Source organism: Myxocyprinus asiaticus, chromosome 23 (assembly GCF_019703515.2).
Source record: "Myxocyprinus asiaticus isolate MX2 ecotype Aquarium Trade chromosome 23, UBuf_Myxa_2, whole genome shotgun sequence".
NCBI classification, from domain to species: Eukaryota; Metazoa; Chordata; class Actinopteri; order Cypriniformes; family Catostomidae; genus Myxocyprinus; species Myxocyprinus asiaticus.
Genome location: NC_059366.1, coordinates 14,389,667 through 14,406,206, shown reverse-complemented (window position 1 = coordinate 14,406,206; position 16,540 = coordinate 14,389,667). Strand labels below are relative to the sequence as shown.

Below are 16,540 nucleotides of genomic sequence, written 5' to 3'. Positions count from 1 at the left end.
TTACACATCTATACTCCTTGTGAACTTTCACACAATAAACATTTACATTCAACACATTTCGATAAAAAAACTATATTATTATTTTCGGGACACACTGACTTGTGTCGGACTGGCAAGTTTCTAAAAACTTTCAAATGTCCATATACTACTAACCACAGTAGGCCTACCACTCCACTGGTGTTCATGCTCCATGCCGTTGTAGCACTCACGGGTGATATTTCACTTGCTGGGATTCTGTGATGAATTAAAGTTAGTAAGAGTCGCTACTTTTAGTTAGTTACTCACCAACACTGGTCTAGATAAAGCGTTAAGTTAGAGACATCAGCAAACAAAAGCACTAAATTGTCACGTATCAAGTGATGTCACACACAGATAGTGGGACATTCCCACTTTTGAAAACCCTGCTTAAAACTGTGAGGGTATCAGAGGTAATCTAACACTCACTCAATACAATTACGGGCGAATAACCCCAGGTTGACTTGTGAATACATAAAGGACAGAAAATCAGGAAATTGTGAGTGCTGCATCTGAAGTTACTTGGCATTTAATAGGTGCTTTTTATCTGCAGTACACTAATGGCACACTAGCAGCAAGGAAAGATCCCCTGGAGTGAGCTGGGGTTAAATGCTCTGCTTGATGGTAGAATTGTACGTAATAGAGCAAGACTGTGATCAGTAACTCTAGTTCTCGGTCAACCTACTAGAAGCACCAACCATTGTGTAGGCAGCGCAGATCCATAACCTTTAACACTATCACCAAACCAGCATTTTATCTTTTTACATATCACTTCAAACACAGATTTGCGTTATCCTGGTTGCGGGCAAAACCTGCTTTTCCTTTCACCACATCTTATAGAGATTTCCCATGTGATGGCAAAGTAAACATCAGAGCAATTTCATGTGTCACTACATTTTTAACTTATTTTTTCATTTTTTTTAAAGTCATTTGAGAGTAAATTGAGACTGTAGAGTTGTGTCCAAAGAGTAACCAGAGCTTTCACTTACATCAAAGCCGGACAAGTCCTTCAAAAATGCAACCTTGCTGTGAGTTGTGCTGTGTGGGACAATGCATAACAATCCACGTTTGCATTTCAAGAGTCGGCGTAAATGAAAAGGGTCACTCATCTCAAACCCTGATCATGCAGCAGAAAACTTGACTGTGACACGTGCAACATTTTTACTCCACAGAAGTATGTATTCTCTTTACTAAATGAGAATAAAGTCTCTAAAAATAAACAAAACCATCCATACTGTACTCAGCTGATTGTGTTGCACTGACAAGAACATAATTCAGACTTGAATAAAACATTTTCCTAAGGGACATGTGGCCCGCTTTTTCAATATCCCATATATAGCTAGGGCACAAGTAATCCTTCTGGACCAGCTATTTGAGTCTTAAAAAGACAACTCGAAAAAAGATTTTTTACAATTCATCTCGCAAAGTTAGTCAGAATGATCACTTGCCAAATGTTGGCTATAGATGCAGTACAATTACAACACGTCACAGAACAAAGCAATAATTAGCAATCTATTTGAATCATCATGGTAAAAGGAGCAGTGGATGTTTGATTCTCCAATATTTAGCCTATCCATATGGTTTGAAATCAAGCGCCCATAACTGTCACGTAACTAACGCTTTATTGTGGGTAAAAAGAAAGAGGACCGTTTATCAACATGTACAGAATTCTGAGGCCAGTATGGTCTTAATCCGGTGTATATATGCATGGTGGACGAAGCTGAGCTACAATCACACTGTGCAATTGTACTGAAAATATTGCCGGTATCTTTTATATCAGTCTCTGTGCTGTTAACCTGTCACATTCATTTGGAGCACGTCACACACGTGCAGCTGATCAGATTGAAATCGGAATTAAGCCAAGTGCTTCCTTATTCAGCCTTTGGTGGCTTGACAATGCATCTAACCATATCGTTTGCTAATATTTTTATGCAAAACCTCAATTCCTTGATTGGAAAAAAAAATAAAAAATACATAGAAATCATATAAATTCAAATAAATCAAAAAATTTGGAAAAAACCCAGCCTTAGTTCAACAGAAGATACAGGTCTGAAGTGACATGTGGGTGACCAAATTATGCCAGAGATGTCATTTTTGGTGAACGCTCTCTTTAAAGGGATGGTTCACCCAAAAATTTTAATATCTCTCACCATTTACTCACCCTGTTGCCATCCCACCAAAACAAACAAAGATTTTTAGAAGAATATCTCAGCTCTGTAGATCCATACAATGCAAGTGAATGGTGGCCAGAACTTTGATGCTCCAAAAAAGACAAAGTCAGCATGAAGATAATCTAGACTCCACTGGTAAAATCAATGTCTTCTGAAGCAGTTGGTTTTGGGTGAGACCAAAATGTAACCCCTTTTCACTACATCTTGCCACTGCAGTCTCTAGGCACAATCATGATTTCATTGTTTTTTTTTGTTTTTTTTGGGGGGGGGGATTTTTCCCCTTTTTCTCCCAATTTGGAATGCCCAATTCCCAATGCGCTCTAAGTCCTCGTGGTCGCATAGTGATTCGCCTCAGTGCAGGTGGCGGAGGACGAATCCCAGTTGCCTCCACGTTTGAGACAGTCAACCCGCGCATCTTATCACGTGGCTTGTTGAGCGCGTTGCCACGGAGACATAGCGCGTGTGGAGGCTTCACGCCATCCACCGCGGCAACCACGCTCAATTCACCATGCGCCCCACCGAGAACAAACCACATTATAGCGACCACGAGGAGGTTACCCCATGTGACTCTACCCTCCCTAGCAACTGGGCCAATTTGATTGCTTAGGAGACCTGGCTGGAGTCACTCAGCACGCCCTGGGATTCAAACTAGCGAACTCCAGGGGTGGTAGCCAGCGTATTTTACCAGGCCCCACAATCATGATTTCAAGCTTGATAACACTTTGTGTCGCGACATCATGCATTCTGCGCATGCGTCAAGTAGGGCTGAAACGATTAGTTGACGTTATCGACAACGTCGACAATAAAAAATTGTTGACAAAAATTTTAGTTGTCGAATAGTCCTTTGATCTTAACGTAACATAAGATCATATGAAACTCTAATGATTGCACACAAGAGCAGCACTGCAGCTCTCGTCTGACTGAGGAGAGGAAGAATTACACATCTCACAGTCCAGACGCACTCTAAACTTTCCAAACAGCTTCATCTAAACAGCTTTAGATCGCAAAGTATGAGGGAATTATAATGCAAAAATACAAAATAAGTAAATACAGAAGCACTCTTGTTGTGGAATAAGCAAAGCCGGAGCTAACGCTCAGCTTAAGCAAAACTTGTGTGTCGAGCGTCTTTAAAGGAAACACCCCGGCATTACATCTTTAATGCAGTTCTATTTTATGCGTTATACCTTTATTAAAGTTAAAATAATAAGGAAATTGCCATTTCTCTGTGCGGTCAGCGCCTCTTCTATGAGTTGCGCGAAGTGTCCCGATCTAAGGGGGAGAGATTGAAACTGCACCCGGCTGAGGTTCACACTCTGTTGCAGGGACGCTCATCACTCGAGTGCACGCGCTTAATGCAGCTAGATTATAACGCGATGGCAACTTATTGAATCATAATATATGTCACTGTGCATTTCTTATCGTGAAGAAAATTGGCAAAACGCAGCTTTATTAATAAGAGAGGAGTTTGTTTTTTTGTGTTAAAGATGGATTGAACAAAATGATGGATGTTAAAACAACGTACATTTACTTTAGCAGCTATACTGCAGAAGAATTTTTTTTTTTAATCTGAGAATGTTGAATATAATATTAAAAATACAAATATTTTAAAATATCTAAAAATCCTTTAAAAAAAGATGCATTCACCTGAGAAACAGCATATAAGATATTTAGACTTTCTTTTAGAGAATAGATCTTGAATATACGTGTATTTTATCTTTTCTGCACTCGCAGAAGTATAACCAAGTGAATAAATACACTTTTATACAAAATACACTTATATTTAAGATACATTCTCTTAAAGCAAGTCTAAATATCTTATATGTTACTTCTCAAGTAAATGTATCTTGTTTTAAGGATTTTTAGACAATTTTAAATAGAAAAAGACAAATACACTTGATAACAATAGGATTTTTTTGTAGTGAAATTTTTACTGAATTAAACTTAATAAAAGATATTTTTTCCTTTTAATTCAGTGAATGTCATTTAGAGGAATTTTTAAAAGATGATTTTGTCCTCTTTATTGTTAGCAAGCACGTTTAATACAACCTTTTAAGTCGGGGCACAAGCTCAATAGTCGGTTTAGAGCTAATGATTAATCGTTGCAATAATTGCCAGGATAGTCGAATAATCATTCTAATAATTGTTAGATTAGTCGATTACCAAAATAATAGTTAGTTGCAGCCCTAGCATCAAGCACTAGGAATTGTAATCGAGCTTGAAATCATGATCGCCAAGGAGACTGCAGTCAAGTTGTACAGTAAAAAAGGAATTACATTTTGGTCTGTTCTCATCCAAAACCAACTGGATCACTTCAGAAGACATGGATTTAACCACTGGCGTTTGGTGGATTATGTTTATACAGACCTGATCTGCTTTTTGGAGCTTCAGAATTCTGGCAACCATTCATTTGCATTGTATAGACCTACAGAGCTGAGATATTCTTCTAAAAATATTCATTTGTGTTCTGCAGGAGAAAGAAAAACATACACATGTGGGAAGGCATGAGGGTGAGAAAATGATGAGTGAATTTTCATTTTTGGGTGAACTATCCCTTTGACGATCACATTTGCAGGCTTCAGGACACCGCTCTATCACAGTTCTGTTTATTTACATTACCTCACAACTAGCATTTAGGGACCGTTTACACGACAACATTTTCAACTAAAAACGGAAATCTTTTTATGCATTTTTGCTGTTCATTTACACGACATGGCGTTTTGGGGCCCGAAAACGCAAACTTTTGAAAACGGGTTTCAAAGTGCAAGTTTTTGAAAACTATGCTGTTATCGTCTCCGTGTAAACATACAAAAACGCGAATTTGTGAAAACGGTGATGTCATGCGCACGCGTATTACGTGTTCAGTCTATAGGCATGTGCGATGTGCGCAGGCGCGTAATGTTTCTTTACAAAGTGACATCGCCAACTACTGACATGGCATGCATAATACAGCGTTTTTAGTGTGAACGGGGATCGTTTTGACAACATTGTTGTCTGAACGTGAAACTTTTCAAAGCAGTTCCTCAGCAATTAAGCGGCTTGGGAACACTTGTAAATAGTAATGAAGTCCTTCTTGATAGCTCTGCCTCTTACGGAGTCTGAGCTCTGAGCAATACTGGCAGGCTTGCATCCTTTTAGAGAGACCTAGACTAGTATCTATTCATGTGGTGCTGGCACAGTATAATTTTGTCTCCTTTAATTCCAGTGTTAGCACACTCATTCATGCATACGACTGCCATTAAACGATCTGGATCTGCTAGTGAATGTGTTTACACCACAAATGGAGAAAAGATCAATACTGTTTTTAACAACGTGAAAGCATATGCACGCGCGCGCACACACACACACACACAAAATCATCATAAAGGGGTCATATTGGTTTTATGAAATAGTTTTATTGAACCACATTAGTGATGATGTGTTACGCAAACTAGAAATAGCTAGAGACAGACAGAAAACTAGACACACAGACAGTATACAGACATATATTTGGATACACACATAAAACAGAGCCGAGATATTGAATAAAAGCAATGCACTCTAAAAGCCATTCCATCTAGCTAGGTGGATAAAAAGGGAAACTGACACAAAGAATATAAAAGATACAGGGTATCTTGTCCTTGAGTGTGACATTAAAAGGCAAAGATCCTAAAAAACCCTTTAGATCTGAAGTGATGGCCTTGAATCAGAGTGGCATGAGTGTTAAAATTTCATGGAATGAGCTATGCTTCACTAAGACATGAGTAGTGCCTGACTGCAAAATACACTCAACACTTCATTGACAAAATCACTACTGTGCTTTTAACCAAAAAAACATATATATATATCGTTTTCAACTAGAAATCCACTTTTAAGACAAAATGTAGGATTAGAAGAGGCCAATTAATCTGGCAATAACTGGTCATTTTCAGATAATCACAGATAACGTTTCTGCTTTGCAAATGAACTTAATTTTAAATAATTTCAGAGTGCATGTTTCCTTTTTTCAAATATTATCAAATATTTGTAATGCTATTTATTTCCTGTTTTAAAGAAGAAAAAAAATGGACTAAAAAGAAGTTTGAATTAAAGAAGAAAAACCCAGCGAGTTTTAAAAAATAAATAAATTAATAAATCTAACCACATGAATGACTTCAGCAAAACAGCAAGGATTTAGGAAGTGGCTAATAAGCCTAATGCTCAATTCAAACTCCAAGACCTGCACGCATGTCAATGTCTAAAACTGGTCTGGGACTTATTTAAGAGCCCTTCTTGTGATACACTGTCACGTCGCAACTTACTCTGTCCATTGCACTGATCAACTGGGATCCAAGTGGACAGCCTCCATGGCCCATAAACAGAGCAAGCTGCTGACTTTGCACTTTGAGGGAGTTTGGCTAAAACAAAAGCCTTGTTGTCTCCCTTGTTGTGCTGGCCCTACATTTCACTGCATGGAGGAGTTGCCCGTTTGCCCACTGTGGACGAGCCCCAGCCTATATGAAGCAACTGCCTCTCTTCTCATTTGAAAGGGAAATGGATGACACTGTAAAGCTGCAGTGTCGCATACAGCCGCCTCCCATCGGAGCCAATGCAGCACAGTCCATAGGTCACAGCAATTACTCCAGACTCGGGAAGGTGCGTGTCAGAAATGCTGGCATCACTTCCCTTTCAACATGCATCTAGATCAGTGAATCTCAACTGGTGAGCTGTGACCCAAAAATGCATCGCAGGTCTTTTCAGCAGGGAAAAAAACTATGCTAAATGCAAATAATAAAATGCAATTCCATATAATCATGCCTAGTTAGGATAGCAAATTAAATATGCATACAAACCTTAAAAGGAGAACCCTTCCTATTCCGGATGAAATCAACTAGTCAGTGGGTTGCCTGAATGACTTGTCAACTAATTAGTCTTTAGGAAGCCCTGTCTAACTAGGCTGGTTTTGGGTTCACCGGACCAAATCCAGTGCTTTAGGGGGTATTTAAATGACACATTTTTAAATGTAAAAAAACAACAACAAAAAAAAAACAGGTAGATTGAATGCAACAAATGGAAAAGAATGCAGGGAACTTGAGAAAATGTTTTACAATTTTTTACTATTTTATCTTATTTAACTTCTTTTTTTATTTGACACTTGTAAAAATGTAATACTCATGGAGAGATGCTCAAAATACAGAGCAAGACATGGCGCAACGTCTGAAGACATCCATCAGAATGTGTATCAAAATTTGCATCACACACACTGTTCATGAGACGTACTGGCAACGGAAAGCCAAAATATACAAATTCTATAAACTAGTCGGTTCTTGGACAACTAGTGGCAGAAGCCAACATGGACAGGTTTTGTGACATGCCCCTCATCCGAGGAAACCATGCAGAACGCTATTCAGCTATCAGACATGAATCACTGGCTGCTGAGACCATGAAATTGGCGCAATTCAATTTTGTGCATGTGACGAGGAGGAGGGCATGGCCGCGACATGATGGTGCACGGCCAGCGCTGAATCAGCTGATCAGCAGGAGAGCAAGATAAAGGGGAGCCGGACGCACCAGTTCGAGAGAGAGAGACGCACGTGGCTGCGTTGCATGTGCATCCTAATGTTTATGTTTATGTTGAGTTTCTGATTAAACTTTATGTTGACTGCTCAGTCAGTTCCCGCCGCCTCCTTGCCTGTCCTGTTACAGTGATGCCGAAACCTGGGAGGGAGGAGGGATGTGCTGTGGCGGAGTCCTTGCCGCTGCCATCCGCCAGGGGAGAGCGACCATTTTATTTAGTCAAATCGATGGCGCTGGAGAAGTGTGACGAGGAGGGGGGCATGGCTGATCAGTGGGAGAGCGAGATAAATGAGAGCCGGAGGCACCAGTTCGAGAGAGAGAGAGACATGCGCGACCGAGCTGCATGTGTGTCTGTTTTCATTTATTTTTGCATTAAAACTTTGTTGACTGTTCAGCTGGTTCCCGCCTCCTCCTTGCGCGTCCTTATACTGTTACAGTACACTAAACAATTTTCATACTGTGTTGAATGGCCCGCTTGATGTCCAATGTAAAATCTAGGTCCTGAAACAAAATCTGTTGAGAAACACTCATCTAGATCAACATCAAAGTTTACTGTAGTGGAGTTCACTGCGAAAACGCAGCTCGAGAAAAACGGCTACGAAATTATGACAATTTAAATGGTGCAAAGTCAACACAAATGATCAGGGCTGCGCTAACAGTAACCAATTTCTTTCAGTTCATTGAAATGTGCAAGTCTGCAGTATGGCCATTGGAATATCATCTACACATAAATCTCACTATTCCTATGCTGTTAGAGCGATTGATCGGCAACATTGATCTTTTGTCTCCCTATTTCAGCTGATTTATGGCGTGACGAGCGGGATCGTCCTTCCATGAAGAGACATGCTGCTTGCAGTTCCTTTAGCCTGCATGCTGAACAGTTGGAGCTGCCGCTGCAATAGCCTTCTCTGAACCGATCTTGCCCCTCCTCCACAAGCTTATGTGTGTGTGTGTGTGTGTGTAGAGCAAGGCCTGCCAGTGAAAAAAGCTGAAGCCCAACAGTGGCAGCTTGGGAGAATTACTTCAGAGCAGGTTGATATCAGCACAAGTCATCACACACATGGCAGAGTCAGTGCAAGCTTTCGTCTGGCTGTATGGAGCCTGCAGGGCGACAAGGCTTGTCTTTAGCTCTTACTAACACGCCTAAACGCAATAATCACATGTACTGAATCACTGCACTACAGAAAATGAAGCTTTTTTTAAAATACCTTTCAACTTGCATCAGCATAAGCCCAGTACGTTATATGTGCTAAGGGAGAGGCAGAAAAAGACCATCTTTAGAGAACGGCCTTAGACAACAAGAAAGGAACTAATCCTAAGATGAATAACCACATCTGTGTATAGGAAATATACAGCTCCATGCTTATGGATTTCTTACACGGTATTTAGTGTGTGTATGTGTGGTTGGTTGGTATACACATTTAAGACCACATTCACAGTCAGGTGGAAACCGTGGATGTGCATGTAAGCTGACAGTAATTCTCTATAGAGCAGTGATTCCCTACTAGTGGTATTTGTAGCCCGGGGGGGTATTTAAATGGAATGTTTTCCAAAAAATTCTAATTCTATCATCTGTCATCATTTACCCTCAAATTTTTCCAATCCTGCAAGACTTACTTTCGTCTGTGGAACACAAAAGAAAAGGTTAGGCAAACTGTTAAGGCTGAAACATACTCTACTTAAGTACATGAACACAGACACTTCTAGCTATGCAAGCTCGATTTTGTGCATTGTTGCATTCCTAAACGTATCAGACCGCAATTAATAACACAGCCCAAGTATGTGTTGCATTCTCAACGCTGCCACAAGGAGCGCTATAGTGAGATTAGTGTGAACTGTCCGCTTATATGGTGAGTTTTCTCTGTCAAGTCAACCACTGTCATGGCAGAGAAACAGTTTAAATAGAATCTTGCTGAGCAATTAAGTTAAAATCAATATATTTATAGTGACTTACCATAATAACATATCCAGTTTAATGGCACAGACGTTTAAAGGCAACTCTATATCGCCAAGCACTCATACTGTATCTGGGTACACATATTTGCCTAAAGTCTGTCTCAGCCAGTAGGAACAGACACCTTCAGTTGCCACTCACTTTCATTGTGTGGAAAAAAGAGCAGCGCCAACATTCTTCGAAATTTCTTCTCGTGTTCCATGAGGAGAATGACATGATTGTGAGCAAATGATGACAGAATTTTCTTTTTGGGGTGAATGAACACTCAGAACACCAAGCAGGTTTTGAGGGTACCTGGTAAGATCGATTTTGCTTTGTTAAACCAATAAAATAAAATAAAATAAAAATGTATACATTAAAATAACTAATCTTGATTAAACTCGTGATTTTTTTTTTACTTCCTTTATAAAGGAAACACAAAATGTGTACAATTTGTACAGGTTTTATGAATCTGTGTGGATGACATAGCAAAACAGAAGTGCTACTTGGTACATTTTTTTTTTTTATTAACTTTAATGACATTAATACTGATACTAATGGGGCTTTTCCACTGCACGGTATAGCTCGACTCTGCTCGCTTTTTGTGGGTTTTCCACTGTGGATAGTACCTGGTATCTGATTTATTAGTTTCCTCAGTTTAGTATCTCATTTTTTAGTGCCACCTCGGTCGAGGTTCCAAGCGAGCCAAGCCTAAATGTGATGTCAAAACCCTGCAGATCACTGATTGGTCATAGAGAATCGTCACTACTAGCATCACTGGATTTGCGACATGGGACATCAACCCGCTAGTTTTTTAAAAGTTAGCAACAGCGACAGCGATATCATTTGTTCACGTGACTTTCAAATTGTAAAAAGAAATGGCTGTGCGCAAAACCACACTGTGGTCAATAAACGAGGTGCAGACGTTCCTCTCGTTAGCGATGAACAAAACGAAACAAAAAAGTCTTTCAGGAAGTGTCTCAGCTGTTGGCCGCACACGGCTACCACTGGACCTACCAACAGTGTAGGGAAAAGTAAAAAAAAAAAACAAAAAAAAAAAAAACGTGTGATTACAGAAACATCAAGGACCACAACAGCCGGAGTGGTTCAAACAGAAGAAAGTGGAAGTGGTTCGACCAAATGGACGCTATCAATGGCAATAGACCGGCGAGCAATGGGAGGGAGAGTGCCCTGGACACGGCCACGGTGTTGTTGGAGTCCACGATGGAGGTTTATTACGTTTTGTTACGTTAACTCTATATTCTGCTTGAAAGCTTCACTTTATTTAGTTGACCAGCTACTGGAAAGCTTGCTTCTAAAACAACCAGGCCAGTTTAACTGTCACACTTGTGTAAAATCACCATGCAACAACTGCTTTATGCAGCACAATGAGCTAGTAGCTAAAAGCTAGTGGTCGTGTTTTTGTTTATGGTCAGTAATGTTTGTGTCGCGTTTAAGATGATGTCACGGCAGTAGAGGTGGCGCAACTATGACGATCAGCCTATAATCCCACCCACATTGAGGCGGCACTAAACTGCAGTGCAAAAGCAAGCTCAGAAATGTAGAGTCGAGTCGAACCGTAACGTGCAGTGGAAAAGTGGCATAAGTGATATCTATTGTTATATGTGTTAAAAAGAACACATTTCTGGTTTGGTGTCAATGGAGGTACTAAAGCTAAGCCTTCCTGATGGGGCAGTGGGTGTACATTAGAATTTTTTTTTACTGTAATGTGCTGGGATAGGGAAACACTGCTAAGCCAACAGCTGTAGTATTTAAAGCACTCAACATTACAGTTACTTCAGGTAAAATGAACATCCATTTAATTTAGCTTTCTACTGGCCACTTTTAGATAGATGTTCTTTCTAAGAGACCCCATTGTGGAGATTCAAGACCCTACTACACTCATGGACACGATGAACCCAATTAAAAAGTAATTAAACTCACATGTAATAATATAACCAAAAGTGTATCATCACAAATAAAACTGTAAGTTAAATGAATCAGATCGATTACAATTATTTTTCACTATTTTTAAAGGCTCAAGAGCCATTCATTCCGGTCTACAAACCCAGCACATGTATGTTCAAATCAATTTGCCATGGTACTCTGGCAAGTGTGTTTCCATGGAAACAAGCCAGCCCATAGCCTGTTCCATAGACAGTACAAGGCTGCACTTGGTTAAGAACGAAATTAAAATGGAAATGACATGACCCATGTCAGGGGCGGTGATACAGAAGCACATTTCAACAAGCTAATCCATGGGAATAATTTTTAATTCAGTTACCCATGATGCCACACTCCGACCATTGGTAATAGTATGTAGACGAAGAACAAGACCCAGTGTGATCTTTGCACTGAGAATCAATCGATGGTACTTTCATCCTCCTCTGTAACACCATGTTCCAACCTGCAAAAGAACCACCCAGCTGTTCTAGGCTAGAAATAACTCTGTAACCATCATGAAACCCCTTTCATTATGTCGTACAACAACCAATTTTGGCTAATGATCTACTGCACAATCATTAAGCATATGAATTCTCAAGATACAAGAGGAAGTATTCAAGTCATGATGACATCATCTATGCATTGCAATGACATCTATGCATAGATATGCCAATGCAAAAAGAAAGTGACTCCACTCCTGTTCCAATTGTATATGCAACTCAAGCTTAACCACCGCAAGGACTTTCGTGATCATCTAAAAATAAGTTGATCTGACCACCACACATCAGTTATTAAACTTTTGTGCTCTCACCCACATCATGAACAGAGCATGGTGGGCATCACCTCACCTCCCAGTCCGAATGCACTGATTAACAGTCTCTCTTACCAGAGTGATCTGCTGGTCCTCCACTGTTGGTGAAGAGGGCAGAGTACAGGTGAGGGTAGGTCTTCTCCAGGGCCACACACAGCTCCAGGAAATGGTCGCTCTGCTTGTTCATGAGCATCTTCAGGAGCTGGTCCACTTTCTCCGCGCTAGAGGAGCAGTTCTGGTCCAGCTCGAAGATCTCCTGTTCGCTGAGGGTCCCCGATTTACTCAGCAGCTCTATGAGCCGGTCCGCATCCGTGATGGACTCCAGTAAGTTCTGGTGGCACTGGTGTAGTAACTCTTTGTGCTTGGGCTCCATCGCAGTTCCTACAGTTCTCCAGCTAACTAGCTAGCGCTGCGCTATCGCTTTACACCCGTTTCCCCGACACAACCCCGATGAAGACGCAGGAACTTCTTTCTGTCGGCTCACTTGTAGGATCTGAGCACCGTCGCCATGAGATGCTCAATGAAGCGCATTTTCATTACAAACTGTAGAAAGGCACAGAAGCCATGTTTGTTGCCTGAGGCTTTTGACTGCACTAAACAGCTACTCATTTCTCCGGATTACTCACTCGAGGCAACTTCGTCCATTTTTTCCCTGCACTTCCAAGGAGAGCATGTTCGTCCGCGTTTATAGTCTCTTCTTGGCCATTTAATTTGCGTTGTGCGGACTCAAAAGTAGCGCAACTCCTCTGACGTACCTTAATCAAAGTGTACGCTCCGCCATGTCTCGGTATCTCAGCAGCTGCTGCCCGCTGTCAATCAACTTCCCGTACAATGACCATATAAGGTAAAAGGGGCGGGGATTTTCCCTGAGACACACCTGTTTTTTTTTTTCAGTGGGCGTGCACCACTTTTCAAAATTTCAGGAATCATGCGCAGGCTTGTGAACGATGATGCATCATGACATAACAATTTAAAGGGATTTTCACTGAAACATGTGCTATACAAAATATATTGATTGAGGTTGATTTTAAGTGAATGTGACTGCTAATTATTTTTTTTATACTTTTACAATAAGGTTCTATTTGTTAACATAAGTAAATGCATTAGGTACCATGAACTAACATTATTTATAACAGCATTTATTATTCTTTGTGAATGTTCATTTATGAAAATACTATTGTTCAGTGTTAGTTATTAAAGCTGAATACAGATCAGATGAATACAATAAATCACTGTAATAGTGCCACAAATACAGTAATTGAAATATCAGGAAAGCTACTGTAAGATAAATTTAAAAAATAATCAGAGATCCCCTTCCTCTTCCGTATGATATGGTTTCACATGTTTCAAAAAGTAGACAATGCAGCACTTCATTTCACAGTCTCCTCCTTGTAATACATTTTACATGTTGCTATAATGAATTACTATAGTAATGACACCTATGAGTAATTTCAAGCAGCTCCATAAAATAATAACACATTAGTACAAGTAGTTTATTACAATAACTAAGTATTTACTGATGTAAATAGAGAGTAGGGTACAATGGGGCAAAAGGCTCCGTGGGGTAAAAGCCTCCTTTGATTTTATTTTCTCCCAAAACACTAAATAGCATCAAAAACTACCACAGTACTTTCCTAAACACCCGTTTGTCACTATGAACTGCACATTTTTCCTCTTCCATGAGATCATTGCGTGTAATGTCTAAAGTTTGATTTTGAGGCAATTTGATCTAATATTTAATATTTTTTTAATATGTTGTAAATTTATGTAGCTAATGAATATACTGGAAATTATCACAATTATTTTGAAACAAAATACTTATTTTCAATTTTGTTCAGCGTGATTATATATATATATATATAATTAAATAACTGTCCAGTAAGTGAAAGGATAGTATTGGGGGTAAAAAGCTCCAATGTGGCAGGGGCAAAAAAAAAAAAGAAAATTTTTTTTATTAAAAATCAATTTCTGTTATTTCTTTTCACTCAAAGTATGTTGCTTCATCAATATTCAATACAAATAAATGTATTTCTTAAATCTTGATACACTTTGTGACCAAAAAAAAAAAAAAAAAATAAAAAGCAATTTTTTGGTACTGTAATATGAACAGTGCAACCAAGAAAATTATACATTTTTCTGAGATAATTATTTACCTGAAAATATACATTTATGTAAATTCTTTGATTTTTTTGTGATAGTCCATGGCAGTCACTGTTTATTTAACATTGGCTATGTAAGCAGCATTACATTTCTGATATATCTCTATCCTTGATGCTCAAAGTTCACAGTATTATGTTCAAATCCAGTAATAGTGGCAGTTTAAAGAGTGTTGAAACATCTTTATTAGAGTAATTAGAACATTAGCTTTGGATTCAGACTGCTTATAGGTGAAGGTGTGTTAAGGTTACATGGAGTTCACAGAAGAGGCCAGTGGTGGTTTTACACTAACGAAAAGAATGTTAGAAATCTAGTGAATTATCAGTTACCTCAAACATGCAAACAGATAAATGTGGAAAGATGGTGTAAAATAAGCTAAGAGTAATTTTTTATTGGACTACCAAGGAAGACAGCAAGGGATATAGAAGAAAGGTCTGCCTGGCACATGCAAACAGACAGACAGACATTTAATTTAGTGGATGATCAAATGGACTAACAGATCTTATGGCACCAGTGTGTATTTAAGTAATTGATTTTATTTCTGTAATCAAATAAACTCAACAGAGTGTGCAGTAAAAAAACAGGAAAATTAAGTTTTCCTTGGCAATCTTTTAAATATAGCTGACAGATGTAAGAGGACTAGTAAAGAACCACATACAGTATAAGAAGAGTAGGCTCCCCTCTGAAAAGCAGATTGGTTGTTCTAGATTGAAGCTATTTACACAGCACTCCAACATGAAGTATATATGAGTGTTGTCAAGGCACTGATGCTTTAATCCTCAGATATAATTAACAACTGACAATTAGAGAAAACATGTCTGTATGGGAATAATGTCAAAATCAAGATAGACATGGGACATTAGGTCCTTGTGTGGATTCTGTGGAATGTAATAAAAGAAGAATTCATATTAAAGTATAAAAATAATAATTCTAAATACAATTATTATTTAATTATTAAATTTATATACACATTTTACAATCATATTTATTCAAACTACACAATGATCACTGTAAGACACTATAGACATTACAGTTTCATTTTTTTATTTTTTTTAATGCATGATTTCCTGTAAAGCTGCTTTGAAATTATGTGTGTTGTGAAAAGTGCTATACAAATAAAAATGACGACTTGATATTCATATATTTATCATTTATCAGTATACACTACCGTTTATTTTTGAAACACACTCATTCTTTATTATAATTTTTTTCTTCACATTTTATACTAATAGTAAAGTCATCAAAACTATGGAATAACATAAATGGAGCTATGGGAATTATGTTGTGACTAAACAAAATCCAAAATAAATCAAAACTGTGTTATATTTTAGCATCTTCAAAGTAGTCACCCTTTACCTAGAATTTGCAGACATGTACTCTTGACATTTTCTCAACCAAATTCTTGAGGTATCACCCTGGGATGCTTTTTAAACAGTATTGAAGGAGTTCCCATCTATGTTGGGCACTTATTGGCTGCTTTTCTTTATTATTTGGTCCAAGTCATCAATTACAAAACCTTTTTTTTTTTAATTACATTTTAGTTTAGTATAATGAAATAAATTTATATGGTGGCACAATTATATTTTTGTCTACAAAACTAATTTCAAACATTTAAGCATACACCTTCAGATCAAATGATTTAAGATCATGAGAAACATTTCAGTCAAGTGTTTCAAAACTTTTGACCGGTAGTGTGTATGTGTGTGTGTGTGTGTGTATATATATATATATATATATATACACACACAGCTCTGTAAAAAATGAAGACACCACTGCAAAATTATCAGTTTCTCTGGATTTACTATTTATAGGTATGTGTTTGAGTAAAATGAACATTTTCGATTTATTCTGTAAAGTACTGACAACATTTCTCCCAAATTCCAAATAAAAATATTGTCATTTAGAGCATTTATTTGCAGAAAATGACAACTGCTCAAAATAACAAGAAAGATGCAGTGTTTTCAGACCTCAAATAAT

General features: G+C 38.5%; 1 protein-coding gene across 4 annotated transcripts in view; it reads right to left on the bottom strand.

The window, feature by feature from the left end:
- dlg5a (discs, large homolog 5a (Drosophila)) overlaps positions 1-13,203 on the bottom strand; it is an 84,881-nt gene extending 71,678 nt beyond the window's left edge. For all 4 annotated transcript variants that reach the window (XM_051651279.1, XM_051651282.1, XM_051651281.1 and 1 more), the window contains exon 1: positions 12,482-13,203. In XM_051651279.1, the coding sequence (XP_051507239.1) occupies positions 12,482-12,779 (298 nt within the window). In that variant the 5' untranslated portion in view covers positions 12,780-13,203. The remainder of the gene's footprint in view (positions 1-12,481) is intronic.
- Between the last annotated feature and the right edge of the window lie 3,337 nt (positions 13,204-16,540).